This window comes from Ipomoea triloba, chromosome 5 (assembly GCF_003576645.1).
Source record: "Ipomoea triloba cultivar NCNSP0323 chromosome 5, ASM357664v1".
Classification (NCBI taxonomy): domain Eukaryota; kingdom Viridiplantae; phylum Streptophyta; class Magnoliopsida; order Solanales; family Convolvulaceae; genus Ipomoea; species Ipomoea triloba.
In genome coordinates this window covers 26,572,325-26,593,765 of record NC_044920.1, presented here as the reverse complement: position 1 = coordinate 26,593,765, position 21,441 = coordinate 26,572,325, and the positions used below count along the sequence as shown (strand labels likewise).

Below are 21,441 nucleotides of genomic sequence, written 5' to 3'. Positions count from 1 at the left end.
TTTTTTGCTAAACCAATAAATTATAAATTATTTTATGAACAATAATTGATTGATTACAAATTTTATAAAAAAAAAAAATCTATCTAAAAAAGATCTTTAATTTTATTATTATTATTATTATTATTATTATTATTATTATTATTATTATTCAGTAATGAGAACAATTTGTAATCATTACACAAATATATACATGAGATAAATTTCATTTTATAATATTAACCAACGAAGAAGCATAAAAAGATAAATTAATATATGTTTTCCATAGTTAATCCACAGCTTTAGGTTATTTATCCTATTGAATAAGGTCTGATTTGAAGATACACATATTTTCTACTTCATTTCTTACTCCCTCTCTATGTGACATATTTTAATTCATTTAGAAAAATTAATGGATCATAATTTTTATTATTATTTTTTTCTCTTTTATCAATCAAATTGTGACACATGAATCACATGAGGGGATTTTACTCTTTATCATTTTCTGATTGGAAATCTGTTTGCATACAGGATATGGTTGCGGTCAATGATAGGCCAGGTGGGATTACGACCGTCCAGCTGGCGGCGAAACAAGGAATCTGCATGTGCCGACGTGGCGGCGACCATAACAAGAATTTAGAAGCGACAGAAGGGGCATCCATGTAGGAAAGCTCGTCCTCGCTTTGTCTTATCCAAAATCTAAATCTGCAGACCGAAAGGAATGGTTTTTGTTTTCGCTAAACCCCGCACACTTCGCACCACCTCTGGAACTCGTCAAATAAATCAGTTTTTTCCTACTTCAGAGTTTTCTTCTTATCCAAAAACCTCCTTTTTTGCCGCCTTCGGGGGTGGGGGGGGTGGGGGGTGATTTTTCACACGTTTGCAGTGTCTTCAAAATGCAAGAATACCCAACATTCCCAGAAACCCATTTTCCCCTTGCGTGTCCCTTTCTTTCTTATTATCACAAAACATCGAGGTAGCCTTTGTCTCTTTGTCTTTATCTTCTTTATTGTACTCTTCTTGCCACTCCCCCAAGTATCTGCTAATATTAGCGGAGATTTCTTTGTTTGTTTCTTTCTTTCTTTCTGTTAAGAGTTAATTTCCCTTTGTGAGTTTTTATATCGGACTATAATAATTATGGTGTTGGTAGAAGCGTTTTGGGAGATTTTGGAAAGACCCACGATAGATGTAGAGATGATGATGTTTTTAGGACCTGTATGGGTTGCTTTCTTTCTGGGTATTATTATAGGATGGACGTGGAAACCCAAATGGGCGAGCTTGGGCAATTGTAAGTTCGACTTTTCAGCTCCTTCTTCGCCGATGGCTTTTGTTCCTTCCCCACCAAAGGCTTTGGACTCAACCAAAGGTTTCGTTTCTTCCAATGCCCAGACCCCGAGTTTCAGCCCTGCTTTGTATGCAAGCTGGGATGAGGATCATATTGGTTGTGACACTAGCAGGTAACTTTTGAGCTACTTGGATCCCAAAATTAATATTGCATATATACCTTTTTCCTAGGGATATGCACGTATAAATTTCAGTCTTTTGATCTTGTAAATAAACTAGTTTAAGTTGTTTATAATTAACCAGTTCATGCCAATTAAGGAGGCCAATAGGTCTCTTAAGGAGTGAACTTATAATTTTGTGGTTACTGAATCATCAGTCTAACTGGGAGTACCTTTTTCTTTTCAAGCAAGTGTTTTTGGTTATTCTTTGAAGGTTGGTTTAGGATGAATATTGATTAGGTTTTATGTTAATAGGTTAATATAACTAGGCTGAATGTTGCATATGAAATACTTGAAGACATGAAGTTATAGTAAACCAACAGTGGTATGTAGTTTAAGTGGATGAACATGAACTTGTTTTCTATGAAGACTTATTGCATTTGTTTAATTTGGCCAGCCAATCGCAAGATGAAAGAGCGAATATTAATGTTATTACGGATGAGGATTTAGAACATTTTTGCCATCTTGTGGAGAGAAGAGATGGAGGGCCATGTTGGAAGCATATGATGGATCGTTCTATCCCCGGTTTGAGTTATCAGGCATGGCAGAGGGATCCAAAGGTAATCCATAATCCATAACTTTGGTCAAGGTTTCCTTTTGTGTATATGAAACTCTTGTTTAAATAGATGGAATGCTGATTCATTTCTCTTGGCTGTTTTGGCTAGACTGGTCCTCCTCAGTATTGTAGCAGAACGGTTTATGAAGACGCCACGCCAGAGTTGTTGAGGGACTTCTTCTGGGACGATGAGTTTCGCCTGAAATGGGATGATATGATGGTGCATGCATCGATTCTAGACGAGTGCCCCGCCACAGGAGCAATGGTGTTGCATTGGGTAAGAAAGGTGAGAAGAGACAAAACATCTCCATGGTCTACTCTTCTGTGACAACTTTGAAAGTTTCACATGGTGAATAATGTTGTGAACGTGGTGTTTGTGCAGTTCCCATTTTTCTGCAGTGACAGAGAATACATTATCGGGCGCCGAATGTGGGAATCAGAAAGATCATATTATTGCATTACAAAGGTTCTATCCTCTCATTTTTAGAGCATCTCTCTCTAGTAGTTGATTTTGTGAATCAACAAGTTAGCTTACTTGTTGTCCTGATTAAACCAGGGTGTTCAATGCTCTTCTGTCCCAAGGCGAGATAGACCAAGGCGTGTTGATTTGTACTATTCGAGTTGGTTCATTCAAGCAGGTATTCCTGAACCCACAGAGAGTTATGTACATCAATCAATTCATTCTCCTAACTTGAAATAACTTGACAGTGGAATCAAGTAGAGGAAATGGAGAATTGACAGCTTGTCAGGTGATTCTTTTTCACCATGAAGACATGGGTATCCCTTGGGAACTCATAAAATTCGGGGCGAGGCAAGGCATGTGGGGAGCAGTGAAGAAGATTGAGTGTGGCTTAAGGGCATACCAGCAAGCCAGAGCTTCTGGGGAACCAATCTCCCATTGTGCATCCATGGCTCAAACCATCACGAAAATCAACCCCCTCCATCTCAACTCATTGGAGCAGGGCGACGATGAACATTCATCATCATCCAACACTGAATTCCTGGATTCACCACCCGAAAAACCCAGCCCTGTAAACATCCCAAAGATCCTTCTTGTTTCCGGGGCTGTAGCCGTTGCTTGCACTCTTGATGGAGGGCTATTGCTATTACCCAAAGCACTCTTATTCGACATTGCCAGAAAACTTGCAAATCTTGGACGGAGAAACCGCTGAGGAACATGATCATTATCATTCTTTTGTACAGTACGAGGTAGTTAGTTGTGTTGAGCAATTAGAGTCCTCCTTGTTCAGCTCTTCCGCACCACATAAAAACTTGTGACAAAACAACAGTTTTACCAGAGAAAATCCCGCGAGATGTTGTAAAGTTGCATACTTCGCCCGTTTGTGATTAGTGTACTAGAGTTTGAAAACACCATGACCAATCACACAGTTGTAAAATCTTTTCACCAAACAAATTCTCTTTATACCCATGCCTCATCTTAGAATGTCTTACAATATAAATACATCAAAGAAAAAACAAAAACAAAATTTTCAAGAATGACGCATATAAATTTTCATTGGATTTCACATACACGAAACGATATTGTCAATTTGTCATCATAGTTAATTAATTCAAAGAATTAAGAATCCTATGTTGAAGAACCAATCAGTTGGGAATGATTGTCTCGAAACAGTGGATTCCATCCAACTCAACGGCGAACCTCGGCCTCCTCTGTTCTTGCCGCGGCTTCTTATCATCATACGCCGGCGCCGGAGAGGCGGCCTTGTCGGAACCACCGCTCGCCGGAGCCCGGAGCTCTTTCTGTTCCTTGGCGGAAAAGGGTACCCAAGAAAGGCCCAATTTTTGGCCGAAGAGCTCTGCAGAAAGCGCATCAAAAGAACTGAAAATCGACATCATCATCATCTAATCTTCTCTGTGCTAAATACTGGGAAACTTGAAAGAAAGAAAGAAAGACGAAGACAAAGTTCTCTGAAAGGAAGATCTTAGAACTGCTTGTTGACGAAGAATTGAAGAAAGAGAGGAGTATTTATAGGGATGGGATTAAGGGAATTTCCTAATCCTTGCGGCCTGGGGGTCTAGAAATATCTTGATTATGGAAGAGGAAAAGAATGAGTAAAAGCTGAGTCCAAGTGGAAACGCGGGTCCACACCAAACGCGTCACATGTTACGACGTTCAATGTTTTTCTAGAGACGGCTGGAATTAACGGAGTTGACGAAGGCGTCCGTTAAATGAGAGTAGCGACGTGTCACGGTTTTTTATAGTTGATGTCAGGATCCAAACAGAAAATAGCAACGTGTTTGGTTAGCAAACTTCCCGTGGAGGAATTGAAGAAACAAACATGCATGATTAAATGAATGTGGTTCAAATTGCACCCTCTTTACAACAATTGCAGAGTTGCTTTACCATATGCAAATAATTAAAGGATTACACACCACAAAACTTCGACACCACAACATTCTTAATAAAAAAAAATTCAAATCTTATTAAAAAAAATAACTAGGAAAAAAAGGAGAAAAAGTAGTGTTGCTTGTAACTATGGGTCGACATGAGTGATTTTCTATTAAGTTGGTCAGCTATGGACAACATATGTTAGTTTATTTTATTGTGATCTTTTGTCGATTAGGGTCACAAAACATGATTTACCTCTTATACACCTTCAAATAATAACCGAGTTTCTCTCGTTATTAAAAAAAAAAAGTGATTAAAGTTAAATTTAAAGTTATTGTAATTCAATTTCGACACGATAAGTTGTTTTCAATTAGTGGAGTAAAGCAATTGTGTGTAATAAATACAAACAATTGAATGATATTCATCATTTGGTAAGCTAAATACCTCCTGAGAGGCATAGGCTTAGGAAAATTTATGGAAGGATAGAAAAGAAGTGTAGAATCCCTTTGGTAAAAGGAAAAGTGAAAATCACAATCTACCTACTAATCAAAATGATACCTACTTGATCTTGTCTAAAAGAAAACTATATGGCAAACTGTTTTTTTTTTGGAATAATTTTATAATTCATGTTAGTATATGTGATCATATGCAAGAATATAAATAAAGAGGTGCTGAAAGAGGTGATTGAGTGAAAACTTATTAATATATAAAATAAAGAAACTATTAATGAAATACTTTTCAAAATATTTTTTGATAGAAGCTCTTGGGTTGTTAAAGATTTTGGAACAAAGCATTAGTTCATAGTTTACTTAATTATGTAAAGCTTTTGAGTTAGGTACAACTCTTGGAATATCATATTCAAGTTCAAGGCAAAAAGACAACGATAAAACAAGCTAGTTCAATACACCTAGTTCACTATTTAATTTAAGATGATTGAAGCTATCAAGATATAAACGTGGGGTCCATATATAAAAGAAGGATTAACTACTTTTTGAAGGAACGATCATTCTACAGAGAACCAGGAATATCAGAGAGATTGAAACATAGAGTTTAACGATGAGATAGAAGATAATCTAAGAGGAAACATGTTCTAAATTGAAGGCTTGATCCACATATTCAAGAATAGATTAATCATTTAATTATACTAGATCAAGTTAGGTTACTTGAATTCTTGTTAATCAAGGATTTGAGTTATAGATTCCAAGTTCACTTAACGGAAGATTAGGGAAATGGCGTTGTTGAGGGGAGTCTCGAAGTGCATTGATCGGAATATCATTTCAGAAAGATGAGTAAATTTTAACTTCCTCTATGAACTTTGTCAGCATTTTTACTAACCCCCCCCCCCCCCACCCCAAAAAAAAAAAAAAAAAAAGGACTACTGCTGCTGCTTGCTTTTTTAGTGTAAAGAACAGTTCTTTATTAGCAGAGGACTCAAATAAAAGAAAAAGATCAGATGAGGGCTTAAATAAAAGAGAAGGGAAATACAAGGGCTTAAATTACTCGATGGGGTGGGTGCAAAATTTGTTGAGAGTGGGATTTGAACCCACGCCCTTTCAGACCAGAACCTTAATCTGGCGCCTTAGACCAACTCGACCATCTCAACTTGTTGCCACAAATTCTACATAAGCTTTTATATAACGTTTTATATCTAAGGTAAAAATTTAACCAAATTCTTTCTTATATATTCTTTAATTTTAAAGCATGATTGGAGAGTTCTTTCACTTCTTTGCATGACCACCCATTTCCCACCCTTAACTTCAAATTTGAAATTTTTTATTTTAAGCTTCTTTCGCCATACATATTTCTCCTAAGGGGATCACGAGTATTGTTTTTCAAGTCTTTTGTCACGAAATACAGCTACAATGATCATTACTATTCTATATTTCATTAATTACTTCTTAATTATTGTTAAGAAATTGCTAATTATTCATAATTTTATCGTTCACAAACCAACTACTTCATGGTGTGGCAAAATCCTATACATTAATTTTTTTTTTTTTTATAAATATTATTGACTTTGAAGCGTAATTCTTAAGTCTAGTAAAAAACATCATGGGACAATAATTCAACAAATATAATAATTATAGAGTAATGTATAAATTTTCAATTTTTTCAGCCATAAGCCTACTATTTGAGGAGTATAATTTAGTATATACATTTGTCTGTCTTATTTCAACAACCAGATTACCTATATGTCATGTAGTTACATTAAACTTCAAAAATGTTGAAATTGAAATATTAATAAGATATAACTCATAAGCCATAAATTCAACACACTATTTAAAGAATAATTAAATTTTTATACTAGAATGTCATGAATTCGATTTTTACTAACACTCTTTTAAGTCGAGCTCATGTGTGATTTGATAGTAATTATTAAAAAATGAGGTTTACGTTGTACACACTATCGTATAGTGATTGCGGATTTTTTTGTTACCTAAAAGAAAAAAAAACAATTTTTTTTATCCAAACCACAAATGGTTGGTGTATATATTTGTGTCCAGAACCAGCAGAATTCGTGAATTGCCAAGTGATAATTTTTTTAATTTAATTATTTTTGGGAAAGAAATAATTAAAGAGTGAATAAGAAACCACCTAAAATACTACATTGATGATCCGCATATTGGCCGATTGTTTATTCTTGAACAGTCTTTGCCTCGTTCTTGATGACGATTAGTACGTAACTAATAAAACGACAAATGAGTCTTTAAAAATAACCCCGCTGATTAAAAATGGAAATGCTTTGTTATTCCCAAATTATTTCTTATTCATTTATTCTCAATGTATATTATAATATAAATGTTGTATTTTGTAATTTTATATTTGACCAATTCTAATCATCTAGAATTCAACCTAAACATATACAACATGCATCCATTTGCCCATTCTCAATTGGTGTACAGTGAACAAAACTAGGATAGCTTTATTCATGTATTGATGGATTATATTGGCTTTCATTACCAGATAGAGACTGAACTATTATTCCACACCCTAACCTTTCATACTTTCCTCTTCTTTTTAAGAAAACACCAACCACTATACTGTTCCCAGATTCTCCACAAATGCAAAGGCCATAAAGGAGCACTGTTTCATCTCTGGGCTTAATTGGCTTGTTCATAAGCACGCTTGGACTTGCAGATCAGATCAAGTGCATCATTCGTTTACTTTGCAGTATATATATTCAGAGACTTCTGATATACACTTGTGAAGATCAGATTAGTTAAATTAAACCCAAAGTTTAAAAAATGCTAATTTTGAATGGATTGATATATGTTACTAATTCTGGTGCCAATGTACACAAGAAAACCAAAAGAATGTAGTCAGCTGTGCTTTTCCCAGAACAAGAAAATTAAAGAGGGTTCATTCTAGTAAGTATTAAAAGAAAAGTGGGGGAAAAATAAAAGGAAAAAAGGAAAAGCTTACATCTTCATATAATTCTTCTTTCTGCAGCTTTTGACTATCTCGAGAAGGCACAATCTTGATGAAATCCCTGACACATCTACCATTATGTGCTTACCATATGCAAACATACACAGAATATAATATATATACATAAGCTCCTTTATCAACCTTGCATTATATATATATATATTCTGCAAACTCCTGTAGTCCTGTTCCAATCTGATGGGATTCCATTATCATCTTCTTCCTAACAAGTACATATTCACTTTCATTTCAAGCTCAAACACACATGATTTGCTGAGAAATAGAGAATAGCAGAGTTCTAGAATTTCCTAGTTCCTAGTAATTAAGCATTCAATGGGGAAGACTGGAGGGGGTTCCTGGTTAGGCTTAGTTAAAAAGGCTTTCAGATCACCTTCCAAGGACACTGAGAAGAGCAGCAGCAGCAGAAGAAGAGAAGAAGAATCAGAGCAAGAAGAAGAAGAAAAGGTATTATATATCAGATTTCAGTCTCCAAATGGAGAAATGTAAGCATGCATATATATGTGCAGAACATAATTTAAATGCCATTTCATGTGTGTTTGCAGAAGAGAGGAAAACGACGATGGATTTTCCGGAAGGTGCCTGCAGTCCATGAAACAACAGTCCACCACATTAAAGTAGAAAGCACTGCTACCACTAGACAGACAAATTTGGGTGTAAAGAACTCACTAAACCTCAGTGGAGGAAACCAGGGAAAACGTTGTCTGTCGTCCGAGGATAATGCTGCAGAGCCTAACCAAAGACAGACAATTGCAGTGGCCATGGCTGCAGCTGCTGCTGCTGCTGAGGCTGTGGCTGCAACTGCACAAGCAGCGGTCGAGATCATTCGCCTAACAAGGCCTTCCCTTTTGGTCAAAGAACAGCATGCTGCTATTGCCATTCAGACAGCATTCAGAGGATACTTGGTAAAAATTGTGTCTTTCTGCAAACATCTAATTGTTTTTCAACTGTCTAATTAACAATGTGTTTGACAGGCAAGAAAAGCGCTTCGAGCACTGAAGGGAGTTGTGAAGCTGCAGGCCATAGTAAGAGGACATAATGTTCGGAAGAGGGCGAAGATGACTCTGCAGTGTATGCAGTCACTGGTAAGAGTGCAAACTCAGGTGTGTGACCGCCGCAGAAGGTTATCCTCTGAAGGGAGCTTGAATTCCATGTTTAATGGCCCAAACACCACAACTGAGCCTCATTTCTCACATAGAAGATCCACTGTGAGTACTAATTCCCCAAGAAATTCAGTGTGCTTCACATTTCACTTGGATTTTTAACATCTTCAATTGTGTCAATAATGCAGTCTAAAACTGATCTCAGAGCTACTGCGTTACAGCGCGAAAGTGTTCTTGCTTATGCCTTCTCTCAACAGGTACCAACCTTCAACCCCACAGTGGATATGATTATCCTTGTTTTTTCGTTTTCTAGTGACTAGTGAAACCTGCCACTACTACCCGATAGTGTGTACTGGATAAATTTCACCTTGTGACCCTAGCTGCAAAGGGTAAACCAGCCTAATTAAGTTGCTCATAGCTGACTGGTTCAATAAGCTGCTCTCAGCTCATTGCCAGTCAAACTTATAACCTCATGGTTACGAAGTTCACAACCTGACTAACTTGGCTGGCGTTGCCTGGATTGTGATAGATGTGGAGCTCAAGTAAGGAGGAAGAGGATACAAACAGCAATGAAGAGCTTGAGGACTATCAGAGGTCATATAACAGAACAATTCTGAGGAGAGCTTCTTTTGATCAACCTAGAGATCCCATTAGGACAGTTGAAGTTGACACAGCCCAGTCTTATTCCAACTCTGCTCCTAGTTTTAGGAGACTCCAAAATCAGTATTCCCAGGACCATCAACAAAAACTATGTTCCTACATTGCACCAGTCCCCTCACCTCTCCACAGAATGCACCAAAACCACTCATCACCCTGCACCCCTCCCTGCAAGATTAAGCCCATCTTGGTCCACTCAATCACCCCTCAATTCACAAGAGAAGAGAGGAACCACCCGACACCCGAAACGCCTAATTCCCTCTCAAGCTACTTCCACCACAGATCAAGTGTCAGCACTGCAACCAGGACTCCAACAAGTCAGCCAAATTACATGGCATCCACTGCATCAGCAATGGCTCGGTCGCAAAGTGCCCCGAGGCAGAGGCCTTTGACACCAGACAGAGAAAAGAACCCTTCTGCAAAGAAACGCCTCTCCTTCCCCGTCCCAGACGCCTGTAACAACGACACTATCACCAACGGTTACTCCTCGGATCATACCTTGATGAGCTCTACCCAAAAGACTACCTATCACTAAACACATTTGTTATGAGTTTAGGCTACATCAAGAACTTCAGACTTAGATTGTAAAGTAGGCAAAAGAGTTGAATGTTAGTAAAATTCCATTTCTGCATAATGTATTTGTACTGTTACTAGATGATCATGTTCAAATTCATTTAACTAACCATAAAGATTTAGTTAAAGGTAGATTTGAATTCCGGGTATGGTTCTTTATTTTAGTGAGAATAATTGAGATCTCATTGGACAAGCAATTGGGAGTTTTAAAACAAAAAGTAGCTAGCTAGGAAGGGACAAAAAGAAAGGTGAATGGCAAAAAGGAGTTTGTTTTCTTTATGAATATAATGCCTACATGGCTGCATGTACCTCGAGCACCGTTTTCTACTAGATCTAGCACGTTAAAAGAATATGAAGATGAATTCTTTATCAATGTTATCAAACTCCACTGTATTGTTTTATGTGCTTCTTTAACGAAGAACATGCAGTTACTGGTGAATAGCAAAGAATGAAACCCAAAAAAAATAAGAAGAAAAAGGACTACTGCTGATGTTTGCTTTTTTAGTCTAAAGAACAGTTCGTTAACTTTATTTGCAGAGGGGTGGGGTAGAGAGGAGAAGAAAAACCAAATATTGTTGAGAGTGGGATTTGAACCCACGCCCTTTCGGACCAGAACCTTAATCTGGCGCCTTAGACCAACTCGGCCATCTCAACTTGTTGTTTCAAATTCTACATAAGAGTTTATATTACCATTTATATCTAAGGTAGAAATTTAACCAAATTGTTTCTTATATATTCTTTAATTTAAAAACATGATTGGAGGGTTCTTTCACTTCTTTGCATGACCATCCATAATTCCAAATTTGAAAATTTAATTTTAAGGTTCATTCGTCATACATATTTCTCCTGAAAAATATTTATTAACTCAAACTCTTTTACGTCATAACATTAAAAAATAAAATACTTTTAATATGATCCGGTCTCGCTTCACATTTACAATAAATTTTAGAGTGGTATTTAAGTTAGAGAAAAAATCAACTCTAAAGTTAACTTTTGTAGCAAACTTAAGGCATCATGCCATTGATGCTCTTATTTAGAAGACGATGTGTACCAGACAATGGATAATACTTAGAAAAAGTATGGGTATGTAATACTTTAAAAGTCAAAAATTGAGGCAATTAGGCTCAATAAGAGAAACAAAACAACTAAAAGAAGATATATAATACATATTTCTCTCTTTTTCTAGTGTTGAAGCAAACGACCTAGAACAACTACCTAGTTTAGGCAGCATGAGCATTCAAAGAAGCATGCAAGCTGGTTCCAGTGATGACTCATGAAGACTATCTAGGTTGTCATCGTGGCGATGGCAAGAACTAAACCTTTGCTTTATAAGGAGATGAATCACTATCCATACTAGTTTGCTAGCATTTGATACATAGATTACCCTTTGGCTAATATTATAACATCTATTGTTGATTATTGACAGTTATGCTTGTTATTATAAAATAGTTTTTAGTGAACATATATACTCTTGTAGCAATTAAATATTGAATGAATAATTAAGGGGTAAATTCGATTGTGTAGACTACTGGAAAACCATTCGATTAAAGAATTCACTTTTGACAAGCATTTTGTCCCACATTAATTTCACAACAAACTTTTTCCTTCTTTATAATAATTTGTCTTTCTAAGCTCCTTAATTGAAACCTTATGGAGAGGGAAGAAAAGGGAATTATGCACGCGTTGCTTGCAATGAAATTTTTTGGATATGTCCGAATTGGTTATCCTTCTCCGCAAAATTGAGACGTAGAGATTTACGCTTTATTACGTGTTCCTGGGGCCACGTCGTTGAATTTTATGTGTTAGAATAATGTAAATTATGGATTATGAGTTATAAAAATGTATGTTCCAACGGGTCACGTGAAAAGAAATAAAAAACGCGAAACGATATCGTTTTTGAACTGTGGTGCACACAACTGTATGCCTGTGTGGACCACGGTCCATGCAATAACTATTGATAGTTAAGGTTGCCCAAGACTTTGTAGTCTAATTGTATATATGTGAGACTCTATATTAGATATTTCAACATTAATTATTCTTGTATATTAAAAAATGGATAAGGCCATTGTAGTAATGTGCCTCTAGCCCATTATTAGGGGTTGTTATGCAAGGTGGACTTGGGTCTACATTCACATACACTATACTCTACATTCACATACACTATATTCTACATTCACAATTTGTAAACTTTACATTCACACATTATAGGATTATATGTTTAGTAACTATATTACCACTGTTATGCATTCACACATTCAAAACTCTATATTCAGAGATCCTATACTCCACATTCACAATTTGAGAACTACACATTCACACATTACAGGGCTACAAGTTGCTAGAACTCCTTAACTCTATTACAGATTCACACATACATAACTCTACATTCACGATTTCTATACTCCATATTCACAATTTGAAACCTCCACATTCACACATTTCTGGGCAACTCTACATTCACACAATCATAAATCTACATTCACGATTTCTATACTCTACATTCACACTTTGAAACCTCTACATTCACACATTTTTGGACAACTCTATATTCAGCAATATGTTTACTAATTAAAAAAAAAAAAAAGAAGAGAAAAACGACGTAGTTTTGGACCAAGATCCACCTTCCACAACATAATTTGCCCATTATTAGTTGAAACACAATTCACATTGGATTGGGCCTAATTGATAGCCCATTTGTATTTTGTAAATTGTAACCCAAGTTTTTTTTTTCTTCTTTTTTGAGATAATTTTGTAACCCAACTTAAGCATCTTGGGAGTCGTTATTGCATGGACCATAATCCACATAATTATGTGGACCACGAATACATGTACATTATTTGTGTACATAAAATACATTATTTGAGTAAGAATATAATATATTTTTTTTACAAAATAAATAATATATTTTTTTATGATTCACAGTTTCACAAAGCATTGTGTGGACCATTCATACAAAAATTTGCCGGTATCTTGGTCTGCTGACTTGTGTTGTTTGGTAAACAAAACACAATCCTCCATCTTTCCTTCTTCATTTTTTATTATTGTTCTTTCTCTTTATTTTTTTAAAAAATAAAAATTTAAGCAAGGAAGACCAATCATAACCAGATTCATTGAATCTAATAAAAGTATTAAGGTGTACAACTTTAAATACAATCAAGTTAATATTCAACCCATTCATTTAATTTGAAACCACAAATTGTATGAATATAAAATCTAATACGGAGTACAACTTTTGTTTTTTTTCTTCATAAACTTCAAAATTGGAAGTATGTATCTTATTTGCCATTTCGTATCAAATAATACAAAGGACACCCTGCTATATACCAACATTATAAGTGGTAAAGAAAATTGACAAAATCTACAAACTCATTAAAAGCTCCCAACAAATACAAGTAGTCAAAATAAAGTGGGTAGGAATTTGGTTTTCATTGCCTTTAACTATTGAACATGGTGTGTGATGTTACATTTATTGACTTTTCTACCCCTTTTTTTGACATAGTGTCTTCCAATTTATAATCACAACAAAAATAGGGCCTATACCGATGCAATCAAGGCAAAACATACCATTTTCCTTTGTGACCATCACTATGTCTAGGCTAACACTTAACACCTGCTTTGTCCATATTATCCTGGCTTCTACTTTTCCAATTCAAAGGGAAATTTGCTTTTTATTTGATTGTTATTAGCTTTTACATTAACTATTTTATTTGTCCTTTTTTGTCACAAATTAATTATATCATGTCAACTGATCAAGTACTCTTGAAAGGGGTAATCAAGTGTGTGGAGTATGGCGGTATTCTTAGAGACGAGAATAGTGAGTGGCTGGAAGGCTTTTCGGGGAAAACATAATTTGGTGAGCCAACAACAGTTGAAGCTAAAGCCGTTGTCAAGAGCATGGAATGGGCCTGGGGGAAAGGTCTTCGAGATGTTGAAATCCAATCTAACGCTACCTCTGTCATAAACTGGATTCATGACAAAACCACTCTTCAAGGACCCATTCGGGAAATAATTGAGAAAGCAAGTCGATGGCTCGATAAAGACTGGAAGATTTCGATCAAAGCTATCTTTTGTGAACAGAACAAGGTTGCTGGTGTCCTTGCTACAGTGGGCGCTCAACAACGTGATGAGTGGGCGACTTACGACACCAGTCCCCCTGAGTTGTGAAGATGCCTACATTAATGACTTGCTTCATACCACTTATGTCCGTAGAGTGAGGGAGAACATTTAGTCCTTTTGTCTCTCCCTTCGAGTATCACCTGTCCTTGTATGATAAAAAAAAAAGGTCACAAATTCGATGAGCATGGTTTACCCTGTACACACCTTCAAAATCATAACTTATATATAATTTATGCTTCAGTATTTCTACTCTCATGTACTTTTATGTAATGAGGAGAATGAATATTTTTTTCGAATGATCATACAAAAACGGGCCTGGATCTCCTGCGGGAATGGTTTAGAAGATCTAAAACAAAAAATGGTGGTATTTGCTAGCAATACGTTTTTCTCCAGAGCAAGTTCGCCCTCAACTGTATGTAGCAACACCATCCGCTAAAATTTGTCATTTTTAATACATTTACCCAGAGTTCAACCCTGGATAGGCGGTGGAAACTACCAAGCTGGAGTACGGTAGAGACAGAGAAAATTTCCGGTGGAACGATTCCGACTTGTATAGTAAATCTAAAAAAAATCTTGATTATTTTATCATTCCCTGATAAGTATTTTGGGTTTTGCAAAGTTATACACTATCAACCCTTAAGCATGAAACATGATGTAAGGTTAATAGAGTTAATAATCTTGCTCATGTTAATAGGTTGTGGACAAAAATATCAAGAAATATTTATTATTATTATATTATATTTTCTTCCATAGGGAAGAATATGAATATACATAATTCGCTGACTGCTGACTGAGACGCGGACATATAGCAATTTAAGCTAATAAAGTTGTTTGGCCGGCGTTAGGTCTGCGAGAGATTTTTCCATTTTTTCTTCTTGACCGTGAGATGAGTAGACTTTGACTGATCGTGATCGGAGAAACGTTCGCCGTTTATGGGGCATTGTTGCAGCAAGGTAGTTACGGACAACGACGACGTCGTCGCCACCGCCGGTGGCGGCGCCGTCGCTAACAACCACCATCGTCCCAAGCCACCTCCTTCTCCGGCTGCTCATCAGCCGTCCGCCGCGAATGGGAACACTCCGGCGTATTCCTTCACCGCTAGTCCATGGCAGAGCCCCTATCCGGCGGGAATCGCTCCCTCGCCGTCGCCGGCCGGCACGCCCAGGAGGAAATTCAAGTGGCCGTTCCCTCCGCCCTCGCCGGCGAAGCCGATAATGTCAGCTCTACTGAAGCGGCAGGGGCCCGCGTCGGCCAAGCCGAGAGAGGGGCCGATTCCGGAGGAAAATGGCGGCGGCGGCGGCGAAGCCGGAGATAGACCGCTTGATAAGAGTTTTGGGTATCCGAAGAATTTCGGGTCCAAATATGAACTGGGAAAAGAGGTGGGTCGAGGGCATTTTGGTCATACTTGCCTTGCTAAAGGTAAAAAGGGAGAGCTCAAGAATCAATCTGTAGCTGTGAAGATCATTTCCAAAGCAAAGGTGAGTGGTATGTGCATTATATTTTTCTTCAAAACAAATTCAAATTGAGTCTTCTTGGATGAGATATAGTGTGGACTGCAAACTATTGATTATTGTTAAGAATCACTAACCAATTTCTTTTTATTAATAAAGATCCGATTTTTTTTTGTTTTTTCCTGGTAATAAGGCTGATTCTGCAAAGTTCCTAACTTTTGCATCCAAGAGGATTAAAATAGAGTAGCCATTTTCTTGTGTAGCAGCTACATGTGGTCGGCTAGCTAGAAACATTGATCAAGATGAACTAAGCACACAGGAAGAACAATTGAAGACAGGATGGATAAAATGTCCCTCCCATGTGCACCCCACTTTCCTAATTCATTACTCCCTCTGTCTGTATTCTGTAAAAGTGTAAAGATTGTCATGCTTACTAGAATGCCCTTCTAATTTAAATTCCAAAATAAGGCCAAGAACCTTGTAGTCACCTAGGACTCTTAGGTTCAATTCCCATTCCCAAATCCATGTGTTTTTCTTGAATACAAGTTTTTGTAAACAGAGGGAGTAATTTATATGCTAGTGGATTACCTTTACTAGATCACGGTTTGGTTGATTCCCAAGTCAGTGCTCCTGGTATGAGGGTTTGTTTAGAATGCAGTACGATGCTTGTCCTAAAACGTGGATCAACATCAGCCTCCTACTGCCAAAACAAAATTTTAATGTAAAAAAAAAACCGCTTCAAAGTGGTATTCCTTTTTTATTTGGCAGTGAATGCATCCTTTCGCACAATTTTTTTCAAGCTAATGGGTGCCAATTTTGATTTCTAATTATACATCACTAACTTCAGGAATGTTTGGTCTTGGCTTTGGCAGATGACTACAGCCATATCCATTGAAGATGTTCGTAGGGAAGTGAAAATTTTGAAAGCATTATCTGGACATCATAATCTGATCAAATTTTATGATGCATTTGAGGATGCTCAAAATGTCTACATTGTGATGGAGTATGGCTTTCTTTGTTAACTCTTATCTTACTTCACTTCATTATTTGCTCCTGATATTGCAGCTGACAGCTTAGCAATTACTTTCTATTTCCTCGGTTGCCTTTTGTCATGCATTTCATATTTTCAACAAAATTTAGCACCATGCTTCATTGCTCATAGTTTTGGATTTATCTCCTACTTATTGTTACCAAGCTTGAATTCTACTGATGAAGGCAGAGCCCAGTTCTCTAAATTGTAAACTAAACTAAGAATCGAATCGTTATATTCAGAATGGAGTCTAAATAACCTATTTTCTTGTTTACAATTGATGAATTGACTCATCATTATCAACTGATGGATACTGGATAACCAGTAATTTTAACTTTTAGCATATAAAATATGACTACTAAAGCTACAATTGCATTCAAGCTAATGAAAGGAAAACTTAAAAAATGAAATATTTAGGAAAAGGGGTTTCTTGCTATATAGGTTTAAAGTCCTTTAGAACAGTCCATTTAAAAAGCTGAAAATTTTCCAAAAGGTCTGAAGAAACTGCATATGATTCATTAAATTCATGCAGACTACCTGCTTTTAGGTCATGAAGTGCTGCCAACATCTTAGGGCAACTTTTACTGCTTGCTCTTCTAGTGTGTTTGTGTATGAAAACAAAGTAATATCGTCTCATTTATTTAAACTGTGGTCTTTAACAGATTGTGTGAAGGAGGGGAACTATTAGATAGAATACTATCAAGGTAATGTTTCTTATTTGTAACAACTAACATGAATAGTTGTGTAAGAGACTTCAGCTTAAATGTGACCTTCTTTTCATTAATCTTTCAGAGGTGGAAGATACACGGAGGAGGATGCTAAGAGAGTTATTGTGCAAATATTGAATGTTGTAGCCTTTTGTCATCTTCAAGGTGTTGTGCATCGTGATCTGAAGCCGGAGGTAATACAAACATTCATTCCATTATCAGATAATCAACACTAAACTCATACATATGCAACTTTCAGTTCATTTCTGCTTGGTCTTTTACTAAGTGGTGTATACAAGAAATGAATATGCATGTTGGTGTAGTTGCAACTTCTAATGCCTGTGAATGTCGATTTCTTTGCAGAACTTTCTTTTTACCAAAAGAGAAGAAGATGCTCCCATGAAGGTTATTGACTTTGGTCTCTCTGATTTTATCAAACCAGGTAATATTCACTATTCTAGCTCCTTTCATGTTTGTTTTTGCTAGGAAGTTGATCTTTCTTCTCCATGATCTCCTTCCTTGAATGCTATTGCGTCTTGCAAATGCAGTTGATCTGTGCCTATTAATTGCTACAGCTATTTGTACATAGAACTTATCGAGAATGGAAAAGGAAATGCAGCTTGGATTTTTTTAACTAGACGTTAAACTCTTAGTTCATGAACTTTATGGTTACTTTTGTTACACTTCGTCACTTTTGGTAAGGAGCAGCTTACTAAGTGATTTACCATAAGCATTTGTAGGGATGGCAAATAGGTTTATTATTGCATTGGGTCTTTTGTGACAACGTTTCTAGTTAAATATCCTCGATGGAGATGATATATCGACCTTACTCTTTACTGTGGTCATGTCAGTAAGACAGTAACAGGCTAACGGCCTCCTGCATAGTACTAGTAATTGTTTTATGAATCTTTTAGATAAGTGTATGTCCTTGAAAAATATCGTTCTGAATGATAACCTTAAATATTTTATCACAATTTTCATGTGTTATTATTGCTGTCTCTTTTTTTTTTTTTTTTTGACAATATTTTGTTTTCTACTTCCATAGATGAAATTATTATTTTAGATGCCTCCCCTTTACCTGGGTCCAAACATGAATTGATTTTGTTTTCAAAGTTTTCTAAGAAAATTCAAAACCGTAAGTTCTTAAACTTCGCAGATCAACGTCTCAATGATATTGTTGGCAGTGCATACTATGTTGCACCTGAAGTACTTCATAGATCATACAATGTTGAAGCAGACATGTGGAGTATTGGTGTGATAACCTATATCTTATTATGTGGAAGCAGACCTTTTTGGGCACGTACCGAGTCGGGAATCTTCCGTTCTGTACTACGAGCAGATCCTAATTTTGAGGATGCACCTTGGCCAGGTGTATCTGCAGAAGCCAGAGATTTTGTGAGACGGCTTTTGAATAAAGACCATAGAAAAAGAATGAGTGCAGCACAAGCACTGAGTGAGTTGGCTGATCTTAGATTATGTTTTGGTCTGCGCAATTATCTAAAGATAGACTGGGTAATATTTACCTAAATGCTTGCCTATATATTTGCAGCTCATCCATGGCTGAGACTCGAAAATTCTGCTGTGCCTTTGGATATATTAATCTATAAATTGGTCAAGTCATATATCCGATCCTCACCGTTGAAACGTGCAGCACTGAAGGTATTTGATAACTGATTTTATGTAGTCATGAGATAGCTCTCTGACATGTTTTAGTGACATGATGTACTATTATTTGTGATTTTATATTTGTGCTTTTTAATATTTCAGGCTCTTTCAAAAGCTTTGACCGAACAAGATTTGTTCTACCTCAGGGCTCAATTCGAGCTTTTGGAACCAATAGATGGTTTTATCTCACTTGAAAACTTCAGAACGGTTAGATACTGCTGTTTCTCTGTTGTTTACTTTCAAAATATTAATTGCATTGGTAATGATTACCTGGTTTTCGGTGTTTCTTTTTTCCTGCTCTTAACTTGTTTGTCGTGAAATTGATACAGGCCCTCATGAAAAATATGACTGATGCCATGAGGGAATCCAGGGTTTTTGAAATCTTAAGCCTGGTTAGACATCTTACATTCTTCTCAATGGTGTATTTATTTAACATTACATTCCTGAAATGGTCTTTCCTCGACTTTCCTTCACTTGTATTCCCTGATTTGGATATTCGTATTACAAAATTAAAACCATAATCCTATCCAGCTTGAGTATGTGAACTCGCTATTGTTTTTTTTTTTTTTTTTTAGTACTATTGACTCTGTGACAATACAGTATCTGTTCATAACTACTTTTTCAACCTACTGAAGCACAAAGAGTCAATATCGCTTCCATTGAGGCTCGAACCCACCCCCTTCCATATGGGAGTGCAACCGGGTCCCACTAGACCATAAGGTCTTGGCTGAACTTGGTATTGTTATATGGGGTACTATTCAAATGAGTAGCGTGCCCTCTCAACTTTGGGTACTTTTTATGTTGCGTGTGTTTGGAAAACTGATATGATGTTGTCTATCTGCTGAAACGTCTATCACGGTTAATTAGTTCTGCAAACATATACACTGATTGGATGTGAAGCTGTCTTTATAATTGTTGTAAACATCTATTCCAAAAAACTTGCAGATGGAGCCACTATCCTATAAACAGATGGACTTTGAAGAATTCTGTGCTGCTGCAATCAGTGTATATCACCTCGAAGCTCTTGAAAATTGGGAACAGATCGCGAGTGCAGCTTTCGAGAACTTTGACAGAGAAGGAAACCGCGTAATTTCTGTAGAGGAATTGGCACATGTAAGTGGTATTCCTAGGAGCTAGCAGTACTTGGATTCACACTGACACTGATACTGATATATTTGGGGGGTTATGCAGGAACAGAACTTGGGGCCGACAGCTTACGCTCTTCTCAAGGACTGGATAAGAGCTGACGGGAAATTAAACTTCGTGGGGTACACAAAATTCTTGCACGGCGTGACAATTCGCAGTGCAAATGCAAGGTTTCATAGATAACAAGACAGAGCAAGAAGGCATGTATGGATGGGATACAAAGGAGATGACAGACAAAGGACCTACTGAGTAGTAGTATAGCTGTAATTCTTTCTATGTTCTTTATTTTTCTTCCAATATTATGTGCAGGAATGGATGGATGATTTAAAAGTTTTTTTTTTTTTTTTTTTAATGAAAAATGTTAGTGAGAGAGAGGTCAAATGCATGGTGCATGCATGTATCTTCTTCTGCATTCGACCCTGCAAATTCTTTGGAATGTTGAAAATCATCATTTTGTTCTTGTTTGTTTGTAATACTTGCTGCATATCAACTCTGAAACTTGGACTATGACTGATTCACCCCCGGCCTGTGCCAATTTTTTTTTTTTTTTTTTTTTTTTGCTATTCCTACGTCATTGATTATGTTAATATGACGAAGTGTTTGTCTGCCCCAGCTAATAATGACTTATTCGAAAAGAGATTTTTCTTTAAAGGTTCAATTAGTAGCCATCTTCCCATCTTTTATTTATTAATTTCTTTCTACGCTGTCAGATGAGTTGGCCCAATGGCGTAACAAGTACATGCAATAACCTCTTTTTTTTTTTGGGTGTGTGAGAGAGACGAGGGAAACTATAGTTATGGAGTATTATTTAAGAATGTGTATTGAGTAAATTTTAGTAATAGTTAGAAAAACTTTGTGCGATAAGTTTGAATAAAAAAATGTTGGTCAAAATTAAATTTGTGACTTTTTAATATAAGAGTTATGCTCTACTTATTCTAGGGGTGTAAAAGTGGGTCGAAGTTTGCGGACAAACTCTAAATCATCTTACTGAGGCGGGTTAGGGCTTAGAAATTTTGGCCTGTGAAAATGTGGGCCTCACAGGCTTCATATATATATATATATATATATATATATATATATATTCTAAACATTAAATTAAAATATTTTAATTTTTTAAACTCAGAAAAATCTAATATTATTTAGTTTAAGTTATTAGAAAATATAA

General features: G+C 36.5%; 3 protein-coding genes, 1 long non-coding RNA gene and 2 other non-coding genes across 8 annotated transcripts; 3 read left to right on the top strand and 3 right to left on the bottom strand.

Moving 5' to 3' along the window:
• The first annotated feature begins 842 nt into the window (after positions 1–842).
• LOC116020893 lies at positions 843–3,461 on the top strand. Its single transcript, XM_031261460.1, has 6 exons — positions 843–1,433; positions 1,876–2,038; positions 2,144–2,320; positions 2,417–2,500; positions 2,591–2,672; positions 2,743–3,461. The coding sequence occupies exons 1-6, from the start codon at positions 1,114–1,116 to the stop codon at positions 3,204–3,206; spliced, it is 1,290 nt and encodes a 429-aa protein (XP_031117320.1). The 5' UTR covers positions 843–1,113; the 3' UTR covers positions 3,207–3,461.
• LOC116020895 lies at positions 1,888–2,746 on the bottom strand. Its single transcript, XR_004098866.1, has 2 exons — positions 2,570–2,746; positions 1,888–2,427 (listed from the first exon to the last, which is right to left on the bottom strand). It is a non-coding gene; the product is annotated as an uncharacterized LOC116020895 (long non-coding RNA).
• A 2,445-nt stretch (positions 3,462–5,906) lies between the features above and the next one.
• On the bottom strand, positions 5,907–5,987 carry TRNAL-AAG. Its single transcript has one exon. It is a non-coding gene; the product is annotated as a tRNA-Leu (tRNA).
• Positions 5,988–7,991: 2,004 nt separating this feature from the next.
• Positions 7,992–10,222, top strand: LOC116020862 (protein IQ-DOMAIN 14-like). 2 transcript variants are annotated; one of them, XM_031261418.1, is made up of 5 exons: positions 7,992–8,275; positions 8,377–8,733; positions 8,803–9,036; positions 9,120–9,188; positions 9,461–10,222. In XM_031261418.1, the coding sequence occupies exons 1-5, from the start codon at positions 8,144–8,146 to the stop codon at positions 10,121–10,123; spliced, it is 1,455 nt and encodes a 484-aa protein (XP_031117278.1). In that variant the 5' UTR covers positions 7,992–8,143; the 3' UTR covers positions 10,124–10,222. The 2 variants fall into 2 exon arrangements, with proteins under 2 accessions (XP_031117278.1, XP_031117277.1); XM_031261417.1 differs by having other exon boundaries at positions 8,374–8,733.
• Positions 10,223–10,734: 512 nt separating this feature from the next.
• Positions 10,735–10,815, bottom strand: TRNAL-AAG. Its single transcript has one exon. It is a non-coding gene; the product is annotated as a tRNA-Leu (tRNA).
• A 4,394-nt stretch (positions 10,816–15,209) lies between these two features.
• On the top strand, positions 15,210–20,783 carry LOC116020615 (CDPK-related kinase 3-like). 2 transcript variants are annotated; one of them, XM_031261085.1, is made up of 11 exons: positions 15,210–15,755; positions 16,601–16,731; positions 17,421–17,462; positions 17,551–17,659; positions 17,829–17,907; positions 18,622–18,918; positions 19,015–19,124; positions 19,233–19,337; positions 19,460–19,522; positions 20,076–20,243; positions 20,322–20,783. In XM_031261085.1, exons 1-11 carry the CDS (start codon positions 15,210–15,212, stop codon positions 20,457–20,459), a joined length of 1,788 nt encoding a protein of 595 aa, XP_031116945.1. In that variant the 3' UTR covers positions 20,460–20,783. The 2 variants fall into 2 exon arrangements, with proteins under 2 accessions (XP_031116945.1, XP_031116946.1); XM_031261086.1 differs by having other exon boundaries at positions 15,638–15,762.
• Positions 20,784–21,441: the final 658 nt, after the last annotated feature.